Genomic DNA, 27,330 nt, shown 5'->3' on the forward strand with positions numbered 1-27,330 from the left:
TTCTGCCAGTTGAAATCCAGACCAAGCACTCACTTCTAAATATCACCCCACAGTACTGAACACCTCTGTCTCTCTTACTGGGTTGGGAGCCCTGGGGGTGAGGACAGTGTTGGCTCTGAGTTCCCTGTATCCAGAGCGCCTAGCACACGGTAAGAGGACCATGGGTGTTTGTTGACATTTACAGAGCTGATGGGAGTCAGATGACATAAGGAACTTTTTTCCTTCCTTTAGACCCAAGGCAAATATGAATTTGCGCTGACAGAATATGAATCTTACTCGGATTTTGAGCGTAATGTCACAAAGGCGGAAAGAAGCCAATTTAGTTTCAGCGCTGGTTTTACAATCGCTAGAATGTTTGAATTTGGCATCAACATGGCAAATGATAATGGCCAACGTTTTGTCAGCCGAACCAAAAGATTCTCTCATACTGTAAGTACCCTCTTGGGGCTCTTCAGTCTCTCTCTATTCATTTGAATTTTCATGCCCACTGATGTGTCCATATTCCACATTACTTACTAATCCTAGCAACCAATTGTAATCCTATTATCTTGAAAACCTCTTCACACACACACACACACACACACACACACACACACACACACACACATACAAAATAGCATGGTCATATGTTGACTTACTCTTTAGAGACCAGGCAGCGGTAGCCTTCTCAAATTATTTACCCTTATTTTCTAATAAGCTTTTCCCCTTGGTTTTCATTCATTGAAGATTGTAGCTTTGCCAGACCAGATCAGCTCTGGAGGCTTTCCAACCCAGCAATCTGACTTTCATCTCAAATTTTCAGCTGACATTCCTCTCCAGAAAGTCACCCAAGACCTCCTCTCGGACTTCTTGGGGCATTGGGTGGAGCTGACCTCACAGCATGCACCTGTTTCTTCTGTATTCATTCTGTTCCTTATCCGTTCCCTTCCCGGGTTCTAATATCCCCACCTGGTCTTTATTTAATTCATGACACCTTCCCTTCTGACTCTACAGCCCGCCTGGTGAACTCTCACCTCTCTCCTCTACAAGGACAAGTCCTGAGCCTTCCTCCCACACAACTTTTTCTGTAAAGGGCCAGAGAGCAAATATTTTAGGCTTTGTGGGTCCCTACAGGCTCTGTTTCCACTACTCAACTCTGCCACTGTAGTGACAGCAGTTTTGGACATAAACACAGGGGCATAGCTGTACTCCAATAACACTTCATTTCCAAAGCCAGGTCTCAGTTTGGTGTGCGGGTTGTGGCTGGTTGTCTCTGGCCACAAACAATGGCTAGCCTTCCTACAGCCTGGCTATTACTCTTTTCACCAGAAGATCATGAAGAAGTTGCTTTCATGGGTCAGCAAACCCTGCGTCCCATCAGAGTTGCCGCTGTGCCCCTGCTGCCCCTGCTGCCTCTGCTGTCCCTGCTGAGTCTGTTTTTGGTTGTCTCCCCTTCTCATTCCTCATTTGCTACTTTAAGGACCTGAACGAAGAGCGAGTTCTTCCACGCTGAAAAGGACATCGGAATATTTATGAGACTTGAGAGCTTGTCGGAGAGGCCATCTCCCCTCAAGTGTCCTAAAGGAATCATAAGAGTGATGACCCCGGGCCGAGAACACCGGGTGGTATTTGTAAAGTTCATCTTCTCGTTCCAGATTCCTAACTTTAAAGGTCTGGTTTTCCCATGTTGGTATTTCATTTAGAGAAGCAGATTTCTGCATGCACGCTCTGACCTTGAGGTGGCCCGCTATAAGCTGAAATCCCGAAGTCTCATGCTCCATTACGAATTCCTCCAGCGAGTCAGGCAGCTGCCCCTGGAGTATGCCTACGGCGAGTACAGAGACCTCTTCCGCGATTTCGGGACCCACTACATCACGGAGGCCGTGCTGGGGGGCATCTATGAATACACACTTGTTATGAACCAGGAGGCCATGGAGAAAGCAGGTACCCAGCCCAGGGGAGCATGACTTTCCTGATGGGCCACGTGTGAGCTATGTGTGTTGATGGGGAGAAGTGTCCATGAGTTGCCGGGAGAGGAGTTAGAAGCAGTGCTCCTTGTTCTCCTCCTCCCTCCCTGGCTATCCTTTCACAGTTTCATTTGCAGATTCCTCATCTTTTTTTTTTTTTTAACTTGTTAATGTTGGTCCTTCAGCCAGCCCTCTGTCTGGGCAGTCCGCTTTTCTATAACCATTCTCTCCAGACAATAGCATCAAATATCAGGGCTTTAAATGCCTCCCACATGCAGATAAACCCCAGTTTGTATATCCATCCTGCACCTCTTCTCTGCAACCAAGAGGTTATGTCAAAATGCCTCCTTGATATCACCATTCAAATGCCTAACAACATCACGCTCCCAAAGAGAACACTTGCTTTTCTTTTCCAAATATGTTTCTTCCAGAATCATGGACATCTCATCCAACCCGTGGCTCCAACTGAAAACCTAGGAGTCAACCTTGGTTATTTTCCTTTCCTTTCAACCTATTAGCAAGTCCCTTTAGCTCCAGCCCCAGTCACCTTTTCTCTCTATCTTTACCATTTCCATCTTACGCTCACCCCAGCATCAGTCCTTCTCAAACGGTGAATGTGAATTATTTGAGAATCTTGTAAGAGGTACGTTCTGATTCACTAAGTTTCAGGTGAGACCTAGGATTCTGCATTTCTAGCAAGCATGGACGTGATGTCCATGCTGCTGATCCACAAACCACGCTTTAAATATCAAGGTGGGAGATCTTCACCACAGTCTCCAAACTAATATCCAACGCCCCTTCCTCCTCTGTGATCCTCTCTCCATACAGACAATACAGGTCTTTCCAAGTGTAATCTGCAAGTCTACAGTGTGATCCCTGCTTTCCAATTGGTATTGTTTCAAACAGCGTGGAACTTGTCAGGTTAAGAGACCTGCCCCAGGTCTCACGGTTTACAGTGGCAGAGCTGGGCCTTGGCTATCCGTCCAGTGTACTCACTAGAAGCCACAGGTTACCAAATATAAATGTATGTCATGGTGGCCTTAGTCTTACCAAGATCAAGGGTTTCACACCAGTAATTTATAAAGTGCTTTTCATACTTCCTCAAACAGGCTCTGTGATCAAATAACTTGAGGAAACATAATTGATCCCACTTTAGGAGCTTCCCAAGCACACTGCCATGCCATGACCTCTCCACCTCATCTGATGCCACACCGGTCACTCTTACTGGACTACAACAGAAGCCCTTTTGCTTATAAAACCTACCAGTACAAGAATTATAAGTGATAGTATTAAGGGATTAATGTTTCAAGGAACATGCATGGGGCAATACTGATTACCAGACAACCCAAGTAGTCAAAATTCCCATTCTTTCACTGGCCTCAAAGTGCTACAGAAAGGTGCTACAAGGCACTGTGAGGTTTCAGCAAGCCAGGGGAGGAGGATACCTGGGGAGAATTAGAGCAGGGCAAGTGGGAAATGATCCAAAAATGGAGAATAAATGAGGAAGGGACCCCTTTGCCAGGTACTGGACCAGGCACTTCATATACATTGCCTCAATCAATTTATAAGCTCACTCTACTGCGTCGAAGATTAGAGATGGGTGGGTCGGGGAAGGGAGACATTGCAACAGCCTATATTCCCTGGACCAGTCCCTAGAAACTTCACAAGGAACCACGTTTTTGGAAAAGGACTCTGAGCACTTCCCCTCATGGGTGGGTGTCAAACGCCCTCAGAGACCATAGAGAGTCTGGGGGGAAGGTGGTCCTGGTTTCGTATGCAGTCTTGGTCCGGTGCAGGAGCTGCTTGTATTTTCTGTCATCAGCCTGGCTTCCCATTTGTCTGAACCTGAGTCCCTGCATAGCCATGACACCCAGCAAGGGCTGGGCCTCTAGGATCAACCACAGGAAGGGGACAGGCTGGATTACCTTTCGGTCATGAGCCTCTTTTCTTGCTTCTTTCAGATTATTCTCTTAAGGATATTCACGCCTGTGCCCAAGCAGGTTTTAGAATGGGTGCTGCCTTTTCAAGAGTCTACCTCAAGCTCGGTGTGTCCATGGCTCTGTGCAAGGGTGTGCTGAAGGAAATCAAAGGTGAGCAGCAGGGGTACATGGCATCTTTCCCTTCTAGGACTCCAGGACTTGGTCTTTCTTTACGTTAAATACTGGATATTCCAAGGCATTTCAATTAAAATAGTAAGTCAGCCCTGGTCAGGTGGCTTAGCTGATTGGAGCATTCTTCACACACTGAAGGTTACGAATTTGATTCCTGGTCAGGGCACATACCTAGGTTATGGGTTTGAACCCAACTGATCTCTCTCTCTCTCTCTCTCTCTCTCTCTCTCTCTCTCTCTCTCTCTCCTCTTTAAATTAGTAAAACATATCCTTAGGTAAAGATTAAAAATTAAAAAAAACATTCATTCAATAAAAATGTACCTACTCCTACTATGTGCTGGGCATACAAAAATGAATAAAATTGTATTTCTATCACACGAAGTAGGCAAACAAGGAACCAATGATAAGACAGTGACAGGCACCTAACCCAGTCGAGAGCCTCAGGCAGGCTTCCTAAGGGAGGGGGTCATTTGATTTGTCGCTGGAGGAGTAAAGATTCAAGGTTGTGTTTTAGGCAGGAAAAAAATCTAACAATGGAAAATTAGTCGGGGGTCTGGGTGGGAGTTGGGCTGGCTAGAGGTAGGATGCTAGAGCTGGAGGAGGCAGGTGAGGAGGCTAGTCCTTCCCTGAGACAAAGGGCTTTACAGAGACTAGAAGAGCAGGTGAAGCCACAAACCATACAGCAGAGCCCATGTGGCAGGAGAGACCAGATCGGAGTGTGGCTGGGTTGCAAGGTGCATAATGAAGCCAGGGTGTAAAGCCAGGCATCTTAGGAGCAGGAATCTTGAAGGCCTTATGGGGAAGCTGGGAATCAATACAGCCCGTGGAGTGGGAAAAAAAAAGCTGGTCAGCAGGAGCTGCAGTCCCCAACCCTCTGCACCTCCAGCAGCTCTCCTTTGTCTGCTCTGCTTACTAAGCTTATGCAAAGCAAGTTCCACAGCCAAAACAAAAACAAGTATCAATCGCTGGTCTCCTGCACTGTGACTGATGTGTGGTTAACATTGTTGTTTGTTCATTTTGGTGCTGCTGGGTCTGAAGGTGCTTCCTACATGCGGAGGCACACATAAAACGCAGGCGCTCTTTAAAGATGACTTGTCAGCAGATGGAACATTGCTCAGCACCCCAGAAATCCTTGCCAACCATGACTTCTCCCTTCCTTCTGGAGATGACACCATCCTGACTCCTCCTTTCTTAATAGTTCTACCTCCCATATGACCCACTGACCAGTATGGCTCAGTGTGGCTTGTTTTTGAACTGTATATGGATGGAACATCATCTTTTCAGTTCTCTGGGTGGATTTTTTGTTTTTTTTTTTTTTTTATTCAACAGCATGATTTTGTGTATAACTATAGTGAGGTCATTTTCATTGCTGCATAGTATTTTGCTGTATGAATACAAGTTTGTCCATTCTGTTGAATTTGGGTCATTTGTTATGTCATGCACTAGAATAAATGCTCCTATGAGTGTTCTTACATAGTCATCTGGTCCTTGTCTCTCCAGGGGCTACACCTAGGAGTGGAATTGTTGGGTTGTTGAGGATGTACTTTTTTTATCTGTCTTCTAAAATGGTTGTCCCAGTTTACCCTCCTACCAGCAGTATGCGAACCTGCCTTCATACAAAGCATGGTGTTGCAGGCTCAGAGCTGAGTAGTCACTTGACAGCAGTTCTTTTAGCCTCAGGCACATAGATAAATTAGAATGGAATGACTCACTGATATGATAAAGGGCTTTATGGGAAACTCCATGAAAAATTAAATCACTTTATAGTAGACACTCTTTTGTAGGTATGTATCGCATGCAGAGCCCAGCCTTTACAAATTCTCCCAGCTTTAGTCATCCCACACAAAGAAGTGCTAGAGCTTAGAGCTTGGGCAGAGTTCATGTATACATGAATTCCTTCACACCCAGTGCCTAAAAATTCTCATCTGCAAAGTAAAGATTATATGTTTTTATGTCACAGTGAAGGTTGAATGAATACATGTACAACATTTAGAAATTAGTGACTAACACATAAATGATCAATAATCTATCTATCTATCAATCTACTTACCTATCTATGATCTATCAATCTACCCATATGAATGTATATATGTATGTATGTATGTATGTATGTATGTATGTATCAGCTATCTACTAATTATTTACATACTAGAGGCCCAGTGCACGAATTCATGCATGGGTGGGGTCTGGCCAGCCCACTTCTATGGGGGCCGATGGGGGGGGAGGGAGGGTCATGGATGGTTGGCTGTCCAGCTCTGCCCCCAATTGGGGTGGGGGTGGGCCAATATGGGGCGGGGCCAGCCAGGGGAGGGACCACGGGCAGTTGGCTGGCTGTCCCCACCCCTGATTGGTCATTCTGTCATTCTGGTTGCTTGGCTTTTATATATGTAGATCTATGATTTATTTATTTATCCATATTTATCTATCTATCTGATATCTACCTTCTATTGACTCACTTAGTGACTGGAATTTATGGATTCTCAAAATAAATGTCCCCTTGTTCTGCCTCCAACTTGCATCCTATATGATTGGGTGAGCTGCATTTTTCCCATTGCAATGTGACTCCCTTCTGGCAGGGATGTGTCTATCCACTTCTCCTGGGAAAACTCAGTGAATATCACAGTACCTAGGTTATTAGTTGGTTATTAGTTGGTTATTAAATGCTAAGGTGCAAAAGTAGATTCCCTGACATCCCAGGTCTCTGTGTCCATATCAGACAGAAACAATAGAAAAAGCATGGTAGAGGACTTGGTGGTCCGTGTGCGAGGAGGAGCAAGTGAGCACGTCACTGCCCTGGCCTACAAGGACCTGCCGACAGCGGACCTGATGCAGGAATGGGGAGATGCAGTGCAGTACAACCCCGACATCATCAAAATTAAGGTATTGCTGGGCAGCTGCTCTACCCATCCTCCCCTCTGCTCTGAGCCAGGGTATGGGATACAGAACCCAATAAGGCCTACCCTAATCTTGAGGTGCATACATGAGAATGGAAAATATATCTGGAGTGAACCAATTACAGTGTAACTGCTCAGCACCAGCTAATGACCCCCGACTCCCTCTCACTGGGGCCCCCACGTTGCTAAAGAAAATTAACCACCAGTTTCTAACTAAAGCCTTCTTACATTAATATTGTTTCCATTCCATCAGAGAATTACTCATTCAATTATTTGCTCATTTAAATATTCATTCAGGCAACCTACAAATAGTTGCTGTGTTTCAATAATGTGATAGGAACTAAGGCACTGGAGGAAAATAGAGGAAGTCCAAGGGTGAAAAATACAGTCTATGCTGCACAGTAAGACACACTTAGGCATAACAACCTCATTGGACAGGATAACACATCATGGGAATCATTACCATCTTTTGGGCACCTACTATTCCCATGACACTCTGCCAAGGGCTTTCACAGTGTCATTACAATTAATCCCCACAAGTCTGCAAGTTAAAATGTTTATCTTTATTTTGTGGCTGATAAAAAAAATCAAGGTCACAGAGGTCTCACCCAATTGTGGCTGCTTGGGAGTCTCTATTGGGTCCAGACCTGAGACCTGCACTTTTCCCCTCCTCTCCAGAATTTCCTGCGAGTCTAAAGAATAAAAAATAATGATCCCAACCACCTGTCACCCAAACAAGAGCAGTTTTGCAAACTTAAACTAAAAGGACATTTGCCAGAACAAGACTGTCACACACATCAGCAGTGGTAGGTGCTTGCCTGTGGGGCCTTCAGGATGGTGTCCATGTCATACTGTACACCGTCCTCCTCTTGCCATCATGTGTACAGTCATTGATGGTCCAGCATCAGCCCCTGGAGATTTACTGTTGCAGTGAAGGAGGGAAAAGTGAGGAGCTGGGGCTCCAACATGAGACTCTGCAGTTCCCAGCCCTGGCAATTTCCTACAGGCTCTTTATTTGTATGTCAAACACATCATTTCTGCAGAACAAGAAGGCTGCCATTCACGTCCTCTAGTCAGTGGTGACACTTAGGCAAGCATTGAGAAGGATAAAGTTGCAGGCAGCTCCAGAGAAATCTGGGGTTGGCTAATGGCATGGTGACATTGGGTGGCATCACATACGGGCATAGGAGAGAGAACAGGGAAAAATAGATCCCTAGTATTTACATTTTTCTTATCTCTTACCGAATTTTTTATTTGAAACTGAAAATTAATGACTTGCCCTGATTACCTACCTAAATAGGTTGGATGTGCCACCCTGCACACTGGGAATGTCAAGTGCCAAGTATATGATGTGATATGGATGTGGGTGTGTGGGGAGGGGAGGAGGGCATGTTAGCATGCTAAACATCTCAACCAGGCCTGCAGGTGTGAAGCACTTTACTGAAGCTCAGAGGCTTCTCTGCACATATGGGATGCCATTCACATGCTCTATTCAGTGGAGGATTCTGGAGCCTGTGTGGGCTGATGGAGGGGGAAAGGTGAGAGAATCAGAGATGTTTTCAGGAGCGGGGGAGGCAGGTTTTTTGGAGGTGTTCCTAACCTGAGTTGGAAACATACATTCTGGGCAACCCACTCCCTCATGCAGTTTCTGGCAAGAGAAAACTGCAGGTGGCTTCCCATGGTCTCTGAGGAGTTCTTCTCTGCAGAATCACTGACCAGGTAGCTGGAGCAGTGATTGCTTCCAGGACAGCAGGGCCCTCTACGTAAGCAATTCCTAGACACAGGTGGTGGCCAAGGCTTATACATAGACTTGCGTTGAAGATGACGATCATGATACCTGTAGGAGCCAGGTGGGCAGGGCAGAAAACCACAGAGGAACCCGTACACATTGTCTGCTGGCAAACTTGAGATACAGAGGCTCTCTGTTCAAAGGAGAATTACAAGAAAGCGATAGACAAATGAAGAGCATTCTGAACACAGCAGATTGACATGACATTCAAGATGCAGGAGGCAAGGGTACGTTTGAAATATAGAAAAACAGAAATAAATTTGGAAAGTATTTGCTTTGTGATTATAACAAACATCAAGAAAATGAGGAATTGATGAACTAAAAAATAGAAGCTGAGATGTTTAGACACTAAGCAGATGAAAAGGGAAGTAGCTGAATACAGGGAACCAGGAGCACAGTAGCAGAATTAAAACCCACATTGGAAACTATAAAGAACAGAATTGACACTGCAGGAAATTGAGTCAATGATGTGGAAGGGGCTATAAAAATGTTCTTAGAATGTAGGAGCGAAAGACAACGAGATTAAAACAATGACATGTAGGAAATATGACAGAGAGAGAGCACAGAGTGGAAATCGAAATCTCAGGGACTTCTTCCTGAGAAAGACAAGAGTAAATGTGAAGATGCATTCATCAAACACATAATGAGGGGAATTTCCCTGAGCTGACAGTGCCTCATTGAAAAGTAGGCAAAAGTCCTGGGGGGGCGGGGGGAACTATAGTGAAACACATCCTGGTGATGTTTTTTTGTTTTGTTTTGTTTTGTTTTTTTAATTACTTTTAGAGCAAATATAGCCTATAACTATAAAAGTCACACTGGTCTTAGAATTCTTTGTAACAATAAATACCAGAAGATACTGGAGTGACAGCCATGGTCTGGAAGGGAAAAGCTTGTGGCCCATTGAAATGATCCTTAATGGATAAGAAATCCCAAAGATATGTTGAGATGTTAAAGAAAGTACGTACAGATTTTGCCAGATTTAGCAAGTGAAAATGCAGGATGTCAAATTAAATTTGAATTTCAGACAGATAAGTAATACTCTTTGAGTCTTAGCATCTCCTCAGTATTTCATGGAATATATTTATACTAAAAAGTTATTTGTTGTTTCTCTCAAATTCCATTTTACCTGGGAATTCTTATTTAATGGGCAACCCTAGTCACCAAGCCTATGATCCATGTACGTTTCTCTAGTGGTCAGGGTAGCTATATTGTGGTCTGAGACCCAGGCTGAAAGACACTGTATGGAGCTTGGGCATTGCCTAAGGTAGAAAGAAAAAAGTATAGTAGCGAATGGTGCTCACAAAGATGTCAGGACAACCTAGGTTACACTGCAGTAAGAACAACCCCCAAACCTCAGTGACATGTTCCAAAGTGTACAGGCCAGGGGCTTTCCTCAATGTCACTCAGGGAGCCAGGTGATGGAGGTTTTATCTTGGCATCTGCTCCCAAGATCACCACAGCAGTGGTGAGGGAACAGGAAAAGTCAGCTCACTTTGCTCCCAAGGTGTCACCAGGGAAGGGACACTCCCTCTGCACACCTTTCACTGCGAGAAACAAGTCACGTTGCAAACCTGTCCTTAAGGATGGCAGAGATTGCAGCCCTGTCGCCTGCCCAGAAAGCAAAGAAGCTGACATATTTGCTCAACAGTGATAACCAGCACACCTTTCTAAAGAAACTTCATCAAAGATGCTTGCAAAGCACATCACTCTGACCAAGGGAAGGTTTACAATACAGATAGCACAGTAGCATTGCTGGGTAAGATAATGTTGGACTTAGACTGATGGATAGCACCCTTAGCAATAAATTCTGAATTTCAAATGAGGAAACCATGAATATCTTTAAATGGCAGGTTACACACCAACCAAATAATTTTGCCACAAATGAAATTCTAAATGTGTCTGCAATTTATAAGGCACGTCTCAAAGAAATAGACAACACTTAGAACTCAGATGATGAATAAAGATGCAAAATTTTCAACTTCTCTAGGAACTAAAAAGTTAAAGTAACAAAGCAATATTTTTAACCTATCAAATTGATAGTTATTAAAATCTATAACACTTAATGTTCATTGAGAGTGATGAAATGGGCACTTTTATAAAATGAGATGGGACTGTAAATAGGTACAACCCTTTAGGAAAAGAATTTAATTGTATATATCCAAACTTTAAAAATGCTTATAGTTTTTGCTTCAATAACCCTAAATGCAGAATCAGCTAAATAAATAATTTTAAAAGTTGGTAACGATGCATGTATAAAAACATGCCTTGATCTATGTTGTTTGTAATATCAAAGGAGAAAAGAAAAAGGAAACAACCTAAATATTTACTAACAGGGCAAGTGTTGTATATATTCTAGTTCAAGCATGTCAAACTCTAGGCCCGTGGGCCACATGCCTCCTTTATTTGGTCTGTGTTAGCCTTTGAGTTTGACATACTTGTTCTAGTTCATCCATACCACAGGATTCTATGCAGCCATAAAAAATATTCTTTTATGCTCATAATATGATGTGAAGTGAAAAAAGTGGAATATAAAACTACACTTTCCTTAAGCAACCTATTTGAGGTATATATTTTTCCACCTACCTATCCAAAAATATACACTTGCAAGAAACAGACCACAATGGTAATAGTTCAAACCCTTTCCCACTACTGTGTGGCTCTGGTTAATCTATTTAACTTTTCTGTGACTTAGCCTTTTCATCTGTAAAATCCCATATAATAAAGAGGTAATATGCAAATTGACCCTCACTCTGTCACGCCATCACAAGATGGCTGCGCCGACAGTGGAGGCGGGGTTCCCGTAATGAGCCCTAATGAGCAATCAGCATGGACCTGAGGCTGCACCCCCTGCCCAGTGGGGCTTGACAGGGGACCTCAGGCCACACCCCCTGCCCGGTGGGGTTTGAAGGGGGACCTCAGTCCATGCCCCCCACTTGGCGGGGCTTGACGGGGGACCTGAGGCAGGGCTTGATGGGGGTGGGGCCGGCCGGATCTGGATCTCACCCAATGGGGGTGGAGCCAGCCAGGTCTGGGTCTCACGTGATTTCAAGGTGCACGTGGGTGGATGGGAACTTGACTCTGGGTCCTGTAGTGTGCACCAGACTCTGACAGGAGGAACATTTTCATATACATTTTACTAATTTTCTTTCATCTTTGACACTTCTATTATAGAGAAAGGGAAAATAGCAATATTAAAATATTTCCTCTAATTAATTCCCTTTTAATGTGCACAAATTTCATCCACGGGGCCACTAGTGGGAATATAGAAGACCACCTACCTGACTCATAAGATTGTTGTAAAGATTCAGTTAGATTATGTTTGTCGAGTATTTAGTTCAGCACCTAATAAATGCTGGCTATGGCAATAATTATTATCATTGAAAATGTCAATCACCAGGGTCCATTGTAGAGAAGTGCATGGCACTGAACAGATAGCACCCATCATCTCTTTGCAGCAATATGATAAGTAAAATTTATAAGGGCAGGGATGCTATGGACCCAATAATCAAGGTGAGAAATTAGGACTGTGTATTTTGGGGAAGAGATGGGAAGAAAAAGGAGGGAGGAAAGCAGGGAGAGAGGCAGGAAGGAAGAAGAGCAAAGAGGACCAGCAAACCAAAGAACAGGCAGCTGTGTCATATTAACTTGATTTAAAGAGGGAGCTGTGAAGATCTGAGAGTTGCTGCTCAGAACTCCACCAAAGTCTGCAAAATGTGGAGACCACTGGGATAAGGTTAGAAATGGAAATAGTCAATAATAATAATAATAATAATAATAATAATAATAGTCACTTTTATTAATAGTCCTCATGAACTAGTAGGAAAAACAAAGGCTTTGGGTTAGAACGCTGGCAGCTCTTTTATGAGTTATTTGACTTTGTTCAGTTACTCAACCTCCCCTGAAAACAGGACTAATAACTGCTGCCTTATGAGAATGAAGTGGGATCATATTTGTAAACCACCAGCACAGCTTCTAGCACAAAGTATACCTGGAAGATTTAGTCCAATTCTGCTTCTGACTTTCTCCCTCTCCTGGAGCAAATCTCAGTGCTGGGTTCTCCCTGAAAGGGAAAGCTGCCGGTTGGAGCCCATGGTTGGTGTACAGCAAACCCTCCCCCATGCACGGGCCAGCAGGCTGGAAGGTTCTGTAAACAGCCTCTGGATCAATTCATTGACCACAAAACGGTGAGACAATGGGACCACCAAGGGGCCTTTCTCTGCCCACTGGGGCGAAGGTCAGCATCAGACGCATTAAGAAATGGAAGCAATTTTCTTCTCACTGGAGGCTTCTATTAGGCATGATTGCCTGCATTTAGACAGACCCTAAACTCTCTAGGGCTGGATTAGGACAGGATCACAACCAAAATCTGGAGAGGAACCTGGCCCTGGAGCTGAAACTAGAGCCAAGAGACTGAATAGTTTTAACTACCTTTTGGGATGTGGCCTCTGGCTTTTCCTGATCTACAAACACCACCACTTCCATCTGTGGCTTCCAAGTCTCAGACACTGCTGAGCTCTCTGTGCAACCAGCATCCCTCTTTGTGCTTCTACAGTTCTGCTATGCACACCCTCTCCTTCATGCCTGCTGCTACTGGCCTGATGGTGAGGTCTTCAATCCCCCTTGAATTGATCCACTTTATTAGCGGTTTTCAGGGGTGGATCCTAGAGGCAGAGCTGAGGAATTTGTAGCCCTGATCTTCAATTTATAATCTAATTAGAAGAGAGACAGAGATTTCAACACATAAAAAATGTACGGACAAGTGAGCAAAAAGAATTTGTATTGAATGAGTAGTAGAGTATTCTGAGCATTTCATGATGGGAAGGTGTTCTGTGAGCTCTGGAGCTTGGGAAAGGCTTCCCGATAGTGTCTCTGGCATGGTGTGAATGCTTCTGATAGATTTTAACGAGGGAGTGATGTTAGAACCAGGTTCCCGTAATACTTTCAAAGAGCTGCTTGAAAATCACCTCCTCTCCCCACCAAAGACAGATGAACCACCTGCTCCTCTCTATCCATTAATTTTCCCCTATTACCTGTGCTGTAAGTATCCGTTAGTATGCTTGCCTCTACCTCTGGATTCTGAATTTCTTGTGAGTGGGGATTTTATCTTTTCCTTACTTGTGCTGACTTCCGGGAACTTATACAGTAAGTATTGGTTGGCCTGAACTTGAATGAGCTTATTTGTGGATAGTAGGTGGAATGGGACAGAGAGATGATGGGGCATCCATCTACACTCTGGGGCATTTATCCAATGCCATAGGGATCTACTTTGGGTCTCTGTGCACTGACCCCTTGCCCATTCCTGGGGAGCCCTGCTTTACGCTTCTATTTGATGAATGTTTCTCCCGACATAAAAGGCTTTGCTTGCTTCCCAGGCATCGCCGCTGTATGAGCTAGTGACCTCCACAGACTTCGCCTACTCCAGCACAGTGAAGCAGAACATGAAGCAGGCCCTGGAAGAGTTCCAGAAAGAAGTCAGCTCCTGCCTCTGTGCCCCCTGCAAAGGGAATGGGGTCCCTGTCCTGAAAGGTACTGTTTCCGGGGCAGCTGGTGTCCCTGGTGGGAGCCATCCTGTGGAGAGCTGGTTCTGGGGCCAGAACATGTTATCAAAACCTCATACCCTCTAGAGTAGTTCAAGGAGAGGTTCTAGGTCAATCCCGCGCCTCTGCCTCGAGCCAGGGTCTGTCATGAAGCTCTTTTCATTATCTCAATGGGAAAAAGGGGGCCCCCTGAACATTGGAGCCCCTTAAACCTGAGCTTCTTCAACCTAACTCGACATTAGGACTATGGGCATGCCTCAGAGACAATGCAGGCCCAGTTACCAACCACGGTAACAAAGTGGGTATCTCAATAAAGTGAGTCTTAGTCTTTTTGCTGGTGGGGAGTCTTGCCTTCCCTCTGTTAAAAAAAAAAAAAAAAAAAAAAAAAAAAAAAACAACAACAACAAAAAACGCAATACCTGTGAAGGGCAATAAAGTGAAGGGCAAGAAAACAAGGTATGCCTGCACTTGAGACCTTCAGAACTACTGATGCTTGGGGCCAACCTGGATCTTGATATGAGTATCTTTGGAGAAGGGCACTTCATCAGGATGGTGACACCCTCCCCACTAGCATGGGTGTGACCCACAATTGCTGAAGTCCCCACCTCTCCTGGATGCACCTAGGAGACCCCTGCCCGGTCACTCCATTCCTCTGAGGCAGTAAATCCCAGCCCAGGCTGCAGGTGAGAATCACCAGAGAGCTTTTCACAAACACAAAGCTGTTGTTCCTGCCCAAAGTAATTAAAGTGAATCCTTGGGATTGGCCTTTAAAAAAGCCTCCCAGATGATTCCACTGTAGAGTCAGGGCTGAGAAGCTGTTCTGTAGCTGAATTCAGTGGTAGACAGGATCGAAGATTTCAATGAGCTGATAGACTAGTGGGTGTTACATTGAACTGCACCAAGTGCTAGGAGAAGTGTCTGTTAGTCTAGCTCCAAAGAGTCAGAATGTAGGCAACTAGGACATGCTGCTCTGGCTGTCAGGATATCTGGGTTCCAGCCACAGGGACACAGTAGGTGACAGCCACATTAAACTGAAGACAGGAGCAGGCTGAGGCTGTGTGTTCTGTAATAGAAGTGGGGACAGACTCAGGGAATCTCTTCTGGACAAAAAAGAAGCCCTGGGCTGAGCAGAGGAAACCTTTTGTGCATCTCCTGACCAAGACATGGTGAGAAGATTGGAGGACTGGGGAGGGGTAGCAAGGATGGGCCACGAGGAGGACTTGATTCCTAACTTTGAGGATTACACTGGGGTCCTTGCAGTGGGCAAAACAAACTTGGAAGAGTCTGGGGCCTGGCTTCTTATGCTCCTCTTGTGATGGGCTAGAAAAACTCTGAGGAAGCATCCAGTCCAGCCTGCTGCCAAAACAGGGCACCTAGAGCAGCTGGTTCCAGCAGATTCCAGCCCAGGGAGCCTATTGGAGTTGGCAGAACAAGCCAAGTAGATGGAGCAAGCTTAGCAGAGAGGACCCAGAGAAGGCCTGTTCTCATGGAGAAAGATCCCAGCTACCCAGTGGAAATTGAGGAGTGTGTGTCTACCTTGTTGGACAAGATGGATATGAGCATAGCAGACATAAGTGAGAGCCTAACGCTGGGAAATTCTACCATTAGGACGAGGACACTGAGTGAGGGTCAGTTCATCAGGAAGGAAGTCAGCCACCAGTTCAAGGTTTTGATCTAAGGTTGCTGAAATCCCCATTGCCTTGTGTGAAATTTGGACCTGGAAACTGGGACCCACCTGAGGTTCTACCCTGGAGGTGAGGGAGAACATGAAGACAGGGCTGGGATGCTCACAGGGCCTGCTTTATGAAGGACAGTCCTGTGAAGATATTCAGTGTGACCCAGATAAGAAGACTCCAGGGTGACATGTTACAGATTAACACAAGGAATAACTTACAGGGTATTAGACCTGGCCCAAAATAGGATAAGACATCAAAGTGAGTTCCCCATCACTAGAGGTGTGCAAGCAGAGGTTAGATAATTAACTTGGGGTGAAAATGACCAGTGGGTTCACTGACCACAAACGTAGCTTTTTCACTCTGAGCAACAAGCCTAGGTCAAATATCTACTAACTAGAGGCCCGGTGCACAAAATTCGTGCACAGGGGGGTGAGGGGTACCTCTGCCCGGCCTGCAATGACACAAGTGTTCCAACCTGGCCAGAGGCCCTCTGCAGGCAGACACAGAATGCTTGCCTCATTGCTGTGGTGATGAAGCAAGCATTCTGCCAGGCCACTCACACTGTCCACTCTCAGCAGCCACCCCCCGCGCCCCCTCCCCGCCCCCCCAGGACTGGAGGACTCCAGCCGGCTGAGAGGACTGAGCGCTGCCATCTTGTGGCTATGGGCACCACCATCTTTGTGATGGAGTGATGGTTAATTTGCATATTACCCTTTTATTAGATAGGATGAGTAGTATTCCTCAACAACTCCATATAATTCAACTCCATATGACGGCAATAAATATGTTCTTTATGAGCAAAGGATCCTCAAGAAAGGAGTAGGTGTTCTTGGCACTGAACCTTCTTATTTCAAATGATTCTACTAAATGTCTCTAACTGGATGGGAAAGCAGTGATGTAGAGAAATGAACTCCAAGGTTCTTTCATCACGTGGTTATAGCTTATGTTCTCTCTGCATTGTCTTTGCAGAATCACACTGTGACTGCATCTGTCCCAATGGATTCGAAGGCCAAGGCTGTGAGATCACCTCACGGAAAAGTAAGGAGCCTTTGAGAGTTGGTGGGGAAAGGGAACACTAGAGGAAGTCCAGAGAGTAATTTGAAAGAGAAGAGCAAGGTGGGAGTTTCTGGTAGGGAGCTGGATACTATGAAACTTGAGATCTATCCTGGCTACAGAGTATAGATTTAATTACTGTCACAACCGAGAGTGCTTCATGTTATAGGACTGCTAATGGCATTTGCAAGTCTTCTCTTTAGATCATTCTGGAATGCTTACTTTAAAAAAAAATAATTTAGTCAACTCTTATTCAGTCCTCAAAATCCAGTGCAGATGCTCCTTGGTTCTGTAAAAAGTGCCCTAACTCCCTTCTCTCCCCCAAGTAGAATTAGTTAATTCTTCCTTTGGATTCCTGTAGGATTTTGAACATATATTTACTATAGCTCTTAGCACATTGTACTTAGGGTTCTGTGTGTCTATTTCCCCTGTATATTTGAGTAAGGATGACATGTTTAATTTATCTTTGTCCCCATGTCCCAACACAGTTGGGGCTCAATGGTATGTGTTGAAGGAACAACTGAAAGTCTAAACTATCACTAAGATCGCTTCCAGCTCTCAAATTCTTTGGCTGGTTTATTATCTAAGAGTTCTCAACCCCTTACTCCTCCTTCCCTTTATTTTCCTTGCTGTAGCTTTTTTGGCGATACCATTATAAAAGGAAATGGCACATTAAGTAGAAACAATAAACATTTATTAGGCACTTTACTGTGTAGCAGGCACCTTGCTGAGTGCTTGGACTCAGCTGGGTTCAAATTCCATCTCTATCTTTTAATAACTGTAGCCTTGGCCACCTTACTTCACCTCTTTGTACCTCAGTCTCCCCATCTGTAAAATGGAGATGATGATATTAACTTTCCAATAGAGTTAGTTGTCTCGAGTTTCTCATCAGACATATAAAGCACTTCTAATGATGCTGAATACACTGTAAGAGACAAATGAATATTGGCTAGTTTGTTTTAGAGCTAAGTAAATAATGCTGCCTGCATTAAATCCTTTTTGATTTTTACATGTATTTTACATATTTCGTAGCTTACATAAATTAAATTTGTATTTTACACATATTAAATTTTTTTAATCCTCACAACAACCTTATAAAGTAGATACTACCAATATCCCCATTTTAAAGGTGAAGAAACAGATTTAATGGGCCATGAACTACTGGGCACACAGTTGGTATGTGTAGGAACCCAGATTCAGGTCCCTTGGGCCTGACTCTACAGTCTTTGACCTTGACTCCTGTCTGCACTATTCCTGTCCCCAGCAACACGTTCAGGGTTGTCTTCACTCCCTCTCTTCCCACACCTCAGCCGGGCCCCACCCAGGGACCTGCCAGGGAGTGTACAATCAGACAGCCCCAGGATTTCTGCTGGTTGGCAGAGACCTTGGACAACTGCTCCCCCAGTCTTCTGACTTTACAAATGGGAGGCCCAGAGATAGGAAGTAGTGTACTCAGAATTACACTGTGAGTGAGAGGCTCAGCCAGACATGGTATATCTTGGTGGATATTATTGATCATTTGCCAATCTCATCAACCAAAAAATCCCCAGAGCAAACAAAAATGTCAGTGTTATTACCTCAGTTCACACACACAAGGCTCACAGTAGATGATATAGCTCCTATTTTACACATTGAGAAATAAAGTATTCAGCGTCCTCTTGTTGAAAAGCATTCATTCAACAAATATTCACTAAGAGCCCCCTATATGCCAGCTCAAATGCTGGGATTCGGTGGTGAGAGAGCAAATAAATCAGATATAGTTCATGTCATCATGGAGATTCCTCTTTAGAAAGAAGGGCCAACATTATTTAAATTGTCCCAGAAATATATTTAAAGTTTTAATTGTAACAAAATGCTACAAGAGCTTCAAATATGAAGATTGATAGGGAGTTAGGGTCAGGAACGGTTTCCCTGTAGGAATTAACACTTAAACTGATATCTGAAGGGGAATAGGACTGTCAGTGGTTCTCAACCTTCCTAATGCCGCGACCCTTTAATACAGTTCCTCCTGTTGTGGTGACCCCCAATCATAAAATGATTTTTGTTGCTACTTCATAACTGTAATTTTGCTACTGTTATGAATCGTAATGTAAATATCTGATATACAGGATGTATTTTCATTGTTCGCGACCCACAGGTTGAGAACCACTGGACTAGATGAATAGAGGAAGGAAGAGTGTTCTTGGCAGGGGGGACGGCTTGGGCAAAGGTCCTGTGTAGAAGGAAGCATGGTGAGAGCAGTGGCCTGAAAGGACAGTTGACTGGAGGGGGAATATCAGAAATTCAGTCTCCCAAAGCCTTTTGGGTTATACATCCCACCCCACCCATAGGGCACTACAGTGTAACAAGGGCTAACTCATGTTCCTTGCCCTTCTTTCTTATAGATGTCCCCACTGATGGACAGTGGAATTGCTGGTCAAACTGGTCTCCATGTTCTGGAGGACATAAAACAAGACAAAGACAGTGCAACAATCCACCTCCTCAGAACGGGGGCAGCCCCTGCTTGGGCCCTGCTTCAGAAACACTTAACTGTTAAGGAAGGGAGAGCTCCCCGCTGATAACACTGCTGTGGGCTGCACACAGCGAGAGGTCTGAGCCCTAGGAGCTCAGACAGCCCACCCCACACTAACTGCTCCTCCCCATACTAGCTCCCACCGGGGCAGCCCAGGGCTGAAGGATGGTGCCATGCAGGATGCTTACAATAAAGATCTGTAAAATGCACATGACTGGAACCCACAGTGAGTTAAATAATTATAGGTTCCTGAGGGGCTTAAGCACCTTGGTAATCCTCACTTCACTTACTTCTATAGTTTTCTTTCACTCACATTTACTGTGTTGGCAGTTAGTCACTTTGAATTCCTACTGTCTAGCAGTGACTGGCACAGAGTGGGTGTCCAATAATGAATCAATGAATAGATATTAAGTTGCACCTCTCTTAAGTATACAGTCTCCTTCAGTGACAGTGGCAGTTCATATTTATTGAATGATTACTTTGTAATAACCACAGTGCTTAATTCATCAGCATGTTAATTCATCCCACCCTCATGACAATCTTAAAAGGTGGATGCTATAGATGAGCCCTATTAACAGGTGGGGGGACTGAGTCTTAGAAGAGTTCAGTGACTTGTCCAGGACTACACAGTTAGCAAGTGGCAGAGGGCAGAGTTGGGCTGCAAACCTGGGCACGTGGGTTCCAAGGTTTTAAACTCATAATTATGGTGCTCCCTTCTTCTCAGTAAATTCGGGCATTTGATTAATGAATATTTTATGAAAACATGGGAGACAGTGCCGTGTGTGTGTGTGTGTGTGTGTGTGTGTGTGTGTGTGCGTGCGCGTCCGTGCACAAGCACGTGCACTATTTACAAATCTCCCAGGCATCCTAGAGGCATGGATTCTGGTTCCTCAGTGACCTTGGATGCTGAGCACAGGAAGGGTGTGGTTGTGGATGTTAGAAGCACAAGTTCTGGGGCAGAGCTGAATTGTTGTGACATAAAAGTGGGTACTCAGAGAAGATCCTGAGTTAGAGCTAAGAGCCAGGAAAACTGATCACTGCATGAGAGACAGTTTAAAAAAAAAAAAGAATGGAAAAAATTAGAGGAGAGGTTGTGTTGGCTGGAAGAGGAAACATATCAAGAAGTCCAAGTTGATGGTGTGGGGCAGTGTACCATGTAAACCTTCCCCACCTCTGTACATTCCCACTTTGCTCATTCAGGCTTCTGTGCAAACCCCATTTGGGGGAAGGAGGTATTTGAAGAGAATAAGAAGGCAGTTGATCTTCAGGTTACTAAAAACCAAAATATTTTTACTATTTAGATTAAGGCAAGTGCTCATGTAATCTTTATTGCCCTTATTTGTTCTATGATATTAAAATATCCCTTAATATTTTCTTTGCTCCTAGGAACTTTCTGACTGATTCTAGAACATTATGTGAATTTTTAGATCAAATTGGTAGGAAAAAATAAGTTAGTGGAAGGTGAATTGGTTCATCTTATTCCTTTTCAACCGGTTTTTGGTTGGTTGGTTGGTTGGGTTGGTTTTTGCCACATCATCTGCTTTGAGCTTGCCATTGGGGTTCAGTGCTGGGGCCTAAGGACCTTCACATGTCCATGACACCAGCCAGCTCTGGAACTGAACAACCCCCAGAAGGAGCCGATACTTTACTGCTCAGGGGTTGTTATAGCAAGCGAGGCAGTTGTCTTCCTTCCTGCATCCCCGTGCCCTCTGCAATTGAGCTGATGGCTCTGGGCCTTTTTTAGCTTAATATTATTTCTTTGCTGTCTGCTGTTATTTCAACAGGCTAATCCAATAAGGTTTTATCTCTTTCATTAGACCGAGGCCGTATAATTTTCTTGAGTTATAATCTATCTTCTTTTAAGATTCCCCAGGGAGAGGGGAGAGCAGTTCTGTGTTTGGTTGATGGGAGGCTCCAAGGAAGCCCACGTCAGCACGCCAAAGCAGGTGCTGCCAAATTAAATCCTGCATCTCAATCACAGCCACCGCTTCTAATGGGAGATCTGAGTTGATTATGGAGATGACAGCCCAGGTTCACATTGATTGCATTTAGCAGAAATTGTTTATCCTATTAAATATGGTCTTGAAGGAGAGACAATTGGATTGCAGAGCACCGGCGAATACCCGGGTGACGCCCAGGCGCTGCTAAACTGTGTAATGATTATATTCTTATTTGTGGGCTGAACTTCCCCTCGTGGCTCTTTCTGCAAACAAATGCATTTAGGAGGAGGCTCGAACATAATGTAAGAATTAAACAAAATAAATACAAACTGGGCTTGTGGAAAATCTTGGCAACAACTGTAGTTTGCACCAGTGTAACTGTGTCGGAGCTGCAAGTCCCCGTGGGGCACAGTGTAGGCAGTGGCTTGGCAGCAGGCCTGGGAGCTGAGCACAGCACAAGATACCTGGGCGTAGGAGAGCTTTGCGTCTGAAAGCATGAATTTCTGCAATGCTGTGAGCTCTGCCGTGTGCTCAATAGGGGTGAACGAGGAGGTGCTCTGAATCTATGCTTCCTTCCTGTGTGACCTTGGGCTAATCACATAACTGCTGTGGGAATAATAATTATAATTATTACGATAATAATAGCTGCCAATTATAGAGTGCTTCTCAGTTTATGGAGTCTTTTAGCCTACATTATCTCATTTAATCTTTCTCTGAATTTGATGGGGTAGATATCAATGCAATTATCAGGTGACAGGTAGAGAAAGTTTCAAAAGGAACCTAATCCTTGCAATGAATGTACTAACAATGGAAATCAAGATGGGGTAGTGGTGGGATGTGCGGAGAGGCCGGGAGAAAGAGCACCTGTCAGCAGAGAATCCAGAGGAAAATGCCATCTTTGTTGTGAAGGGGACTCTGGCCTCTCCCAGGGACTTATAAAAAACACAGGGCGAGTGTGCACCTGGAGCAGAAAGCCCTTAGGGCCCCAGCCAGGTCTCCCTGAGATTTCCAGGATTAGCATCTTGGTGGGGAAATGTTTTATTTTGCAGATTGAAAATGTCTGAATGACAGTGTGAATACCTGTCAGTGTTTCCAGGCTTTGCAGACATTGTACTGTAATTTACTCATTTATCATCTCTCACTCCTCCTCAAATATAATGTCTTTGGAGGCAGGCATAGTGTCTGCCTGCTGCACTCATGTGTCCCCAGCACCCAGTACAATGCCTGGGACACTCAGGCAACAATGAGTAACTGCTGTATGAATAAATGAACTAATGGAAAAAGGGGTGAGTGGAGACAAGGGCAGGACCTTCCCAGGACACTGAGAAACTTTAGTGCATTGGTGGCACGTGGTGGCAGCATCATGAAGTTTGGGGTATAGGTGCCTGATACAGGGGCAACCCACACAGCAGTGGCCAGGGGAGGTGCCTTCAGCCAGCGTCACAGGCAGCATTGCAAACAGAGTCAAGTAGGAGAGGCCGAAAGCTGATGTCAGGTAGGGGCTGATCACACTTGTTCAGGGTGTTGGTGACCACCACTGGGGACCACCAGGAAGCTTCCGGGAAACTTTATGTAGGAGAGCTGAAACATTGGCAATCATGGCACTGGAGTGACCTGGGAAGCATACTTACAGGCTGGTGCAGAAACCAAGGCATAACAGGGTTAAGAGGCCTTCCCTGAATGTGGCAAAGGCAGGAAATGAACAAAGACTCACTTAAGAAGACTGTTTTCCAATATTCTGCCTCTCATCGCAGTAAACCCAGAACACCCACCTAAAACCTAGCAGCCACACTAGGGAATGGAGCACTTGGATCTGTGGGAGAGATAGAAACATCAATGATGAGAGAGAATCACTGATCGGCTGCCTCCTGTATGCTCCAAACTGGGGATGGAGCCTGCAACCTAGGCATGTGCCCTGACTGGGAGTTGAACCATGACCTCCTGGTTCATAGGTGGATGCTCAACCACTGAGCAACACCGGCCAGGTCCTGAGTTGTCTTTCTTAAATGTTGGCCAGATTCCAACACTGAGGCACTTGGGAACTCAGGTGGGTTTACTGAGATGCCCAGGGCAGCATAACTTCTCAGGCAGAACTGGACACATAGGGGCCGAGTAGAGACAGAAACGCTTAGACATGTGTGCCCGGGTGCCAGACTCCTGCATTTGCAATGTGGCCTTGGTGCTAGGACCCACTAGCATTGTGCTCTTATGCAAATTAAGTAGCCATCTGTGCCTCTATTTCCTCCCCTATAAGATAGGGATGGTGATGGTAGCAACCTCTGGTGCTCTGTGAACTGCTACCCTCAGGAAGGACCCTGGGAAAAGCCATCCTCCACTGTTAGCTGTGTCATCGACATCACTTTCTATGGATTCGTAACACATCAACAAGAACTCCGGTTGGTTTGTCTTTTGAAAGTCATTGAAAATTGCTTTAAGGACAGGGTTTCAGTGTTAACCACTACAATGCATGAGAACATGAAAGACATAAAATAGCTTAGCACCTAGGAGAGGTATTTATAATGGATATAGAGCAGTGGTTCTCAACCTTCTGGCCCTTTAAATACAGTTCCTCATGTTGTGACCCAACCATAAAATTATTTTCGTTGCTACTTCATAACTGTAATGTTGCCACTGTTATGAATCTTAATGTAAATATCTGATATGCAGGATGGTCTTAGGCGACTCCTGTGAAAGGGTCGTTCGACAGCCAAAGGGGTCGTGACCCACAGGTTGAGAACTGCTGACATAGAGCTTTTCTATCTCAAGCTCTGGGTTGTTAAGGGAAAATGGAACAGCATAATCACTGATATTTGCAGAGGGCATTACCAGCTACAGAGAACTTTCACATACCTAATCCAGTTTAATCCTCTCTGTCTGAGCAAGCATGGCCATGGGTGAACCTGAACTCAGACCTCTGTTCCCATACTCAGCCCCATGTTGGGCACCATAAGTGCTGCACCAGCACAGCCTGGTTTAGTGAGTCTGAGAAGGGGCGGTAAAGGATTGAGAAAAGACAGACAAGAGAACAAAAGCTGGGTCTGGATGGGTCGCTGTCCTCTCTGATGGAGAGCTAGTGATAGCAACATGGACTGCAAGCAGAGTCTATTTTATACCCAGTTTCCACAAGGCAAAATAAGGGTGTGGTCAAGATGTTTACAACATTCTCATGGGTTTCAAATATACTTAATTGCATGCACCTGATCAAGCTTTGTTTACTTGCTGCACCTCAGGCAGCCTATATCACTCAGCCACAGGGCTACAGGTTCAGACCATAGGTCAAGCTTACAACCATAGCCTTTGGCTATAATTGTGCTGGGAGGGCTTTGCCCTCCAAGCTGGGACTTGCACGTGGCTTTGCCACGAGAGGACCATGTCCTCTCATTAGTCCAAGGCTTGAACCTGTCCAAACACTGTAGCTACTCTCCACACTCTCCGTGCCTGCAAGAGGAAGGATGTGTTATCTGCCTCTGACAGGTGGTGAGAAGGAACCTCAGAGACATAAGCAACCTGATCAAGACCACACAGCTTGAAAGAGGCAGGACTGCCGGAGTCCAAGGGCCACCACCACACAGCTGCCTGTCTTCCCACCACAGCAGAAGTGTATCCAGCTTCACTGTGAAGCGGGGGCCTGCCCGCCAGCCCACTTGTCTGGTATGGCAGTCGGTATTGGAGAAGCAGAGTCATTGGGAGGGCTTTGGGGCAGATAGACAAAGGCACAAGACCCAATGCCACTACTTCTGAGCTGAGCGACCTTGACAAGTCATTCATCTTCTCTGTGCCTCAATGTCCTCATCCGAAAACATGGCTGATACTCTCAATGGCACAAGTGTAAAGATTGAAAGATATAACATATGCTATCACCCCAAAGGGCCTGGCACATGGTAGGTACTCAGCTGCTTTCCTGTCCTAGGGTGCTGGACAACCTGCCCTGCCTGATATCTGCCTTTTATTCTTTACCACCCCTAGCTTCATAAGATTGTATTTTACAGAAAGAAAAGAAATGGGGACTGTGTTTGCAGTGGGGAATTCTTGGAGCGTTGTCAAAGGCAGTCAAGTGGCTGGTCTGACATTCACCTCTGTGCAGGAGGCTGCTCCGGAGCTTGGGTGCTCCCATTATTAGTGGCTGTGTCCACCGGTTATCTCGCGTCTACACCTTGCAACACCAGGTGTTTCTTCATCCATCATTGACCATTGTCTGGTATCCAGGCCTCCGTCCCCCACCACCTCTGCAACACGGGCCTTCTTGTTAATAAGCCAGTTTGTTCGTATCCTGAAAACTATCTGATTCCAGCACCTTTTATCCCAAACACCATCCATCCATCAACTGCTTGCTCCACAGGCTTGGTTAGGAAAATGGGAATAAGGGAGGGGGACAAATAATAGATAAAACTTCTTAGCTGCTATCTCTAAAGAAATAGAATGGATAAATAGACCCGTCAGACATGTATCATGCTACTGGGCAGCAAAGTCCATTTGTTAAAAATAGGTTAGGATGGGAGGATTTATCTCACATTTTAAGCTGTTAATATACAAGGGAAGCATATTTTCCTTTATCTCTCCCAGGGGTTGGGGGAAAACCCCAATGCCATGAATGCAGAATTTTTAACTCGATTTGATGGACTCTCCTTGACTAAAGTGGAAAAGGCAGGCTCTTTCTTAAATGTGTGTAGCCTGTAGGGATGGCGTGGGCTCTCCTCTATGCACCGGAAGGTTGCAGGACCCTGGGGTCCTGGGGAAAAATCTTCCGTGGGGTTCTCTCCCACAGATTTCTGCACACCACATGCAAAGCCTGTTTTGGAGCCTCTCCCTCTAGCACAGCCATTTTCAACGGGTGTGCCCCAAGATTTTTTAAAACAGCACTACCTGACTATTTAGTCAGGGGCACTGATCTCTTTTCCCATTGTCAAAAAATGACAACAGCCAACAAAATAGCCATCCAGTGTGAATCGATCAAAATTATACCTTTTTTAAATCAAATCAGTGAAAAGCATAATATATTGTTCGGTGTGGCGCAGAATTTTAGTTATTAGTTTATGTGTGCCATGAGATGAAAAAGATTGATAATCACTGCTCTAGCACAGAGGGACCAGAAAGAGAACAGACTTTTACTGGGAAGCTCCAAATACTATGTATGCTAGATGCTGGGGCTCCAGAAGTAAATATCGGTCCCCATCCACCCTGCAAGAAGTCATGGGGTGGGGAAGGATAAGAGTGGACAAGTAGGCTACAGTGATGGAGTATGTGAAATACTGTGATATAGAGCCATATGAGGGGCAGCACCTGATGCAGTGTGGGAGAATGGCAGGGGTCAGGGTTGGCATTCTGGGTGCATGGACACCTAAACTACACCATGAAGACCCTTAGTGAAAAGACAAAAGGTAGGAGCTTGCAGGTGAGGATGCTGTCTGGGTAGTGTATACAAAGCCCAACCTATTAGAGAACTAAATTGGAAGTAGTTCATTCATTCAACAATATTTATTGAGCCCCTATTAAGGCCAAATACTATTGTAGCTACTGGAAATCTAGCCATGAAAAAACAAATTGCATATTAGTGGGGGAGATATACCAAGGTGGGGGAGGATAAACCCTTGGTATGTTTCCTCAGGTAGTAATAAGTACCATATAAGAAATAAATGCAGGTAAAGTCTTTGGATGGGTAATATTTGAGCAGAGACTTGACTGAATTGAGGGAGTGAATCTTGGGTGAGCTCATTTAGGGATGAGCTCATTTAGGGGATGAGTTTTCAGGCAGAGGGGACAGCAAGTGCAAAGGTCCTGAGGCATGAGAGAGCTGGGCATGTGGGAAGAACAGCAGAAAGACTTGAGCAGTTGGAGCAGCATGACTGAGAGAAGAGTAAATGGAAGAAAACAA

The 27,330-nt window shown here is 44.9% G+C and overlaps 2 protein-coding genes across 2 annotated transcripts in view; one reads left to right on the forward strand and one right to left on the reverse strand.

Annotated features, from left to right (window-relative positions):
* C8B (complement C8 beta chain) overlaps positions 1 to 19,727 on the forward strand; it is a 40,276-nt gene extending 20,549 nt beyond the window's left edge. The window contains exons 6-12 of the mRNA XM_059689414.1: positions 232 to 429; positions 1,683 to 1,923; positions 3,908 to 4,036; positions 6,774 to 6,937; positions 14,113 to 14,266; positions 16,923 to 16,991; positions 19,391 to 19,727. Coding sequence (XP_059545397.1) covers positions 232 to 429; positions 1,683 to 1,923; positions 3,908 to 4,036; positions 6,774 to 6,937; positions 14,113 to 14,266; positions 16,923 to 16,991; positions 19,391 to 19,542 — 1,107 coding nt within the window. The 3' untranslated portion in view covers positions 19,543 to 19,727. The remainder of the gene's footprint in view (positions 1 to 231; positions 430 to 1,682; positions 1,924 to 3,907; positions 4,037 to 6,773; positions 6,938 to 14,112; positions 14,267 to 16,922; positions 16,992 to 19,390) is intronic.
* Positions 19,728 to 24,161: 4,434 nt separating this feature from the next.
* PRKAA2 (protein kinase AMP-activated catalytic subunit alpha 2) overlaps positions 24,162 to 27,330 on the reverse strand; it is a 259,642-nt gene continuing 256,473 nt past the window's right edge. Inside the window, exon 10 of the transcript XR_009451974.1 lies at positions 24,162 to 24,198. The gene's annotated coding sequence lies outside the window, so the exon portion shown is untranslated. The remainder of the gene's footprint in view (positions 24,199 to 27,330) is intronic.

The sequence above is a fragment of the Myotis daubentonii genome, chromosome 3, assembly GCF_963259705.1.
Source record: "Myotis daubentonii chromosome 3, mMyoDau2.1, whole genome shotgun sequence".
In the NCBI taxonomy this organism is placed as follows: domain Eukaryota; kingdom Metazoa; phylum Chordata; class Mammalia; order Chiroptera; family Vespertilionidae; genus Myotis; species Myotis daubentonii.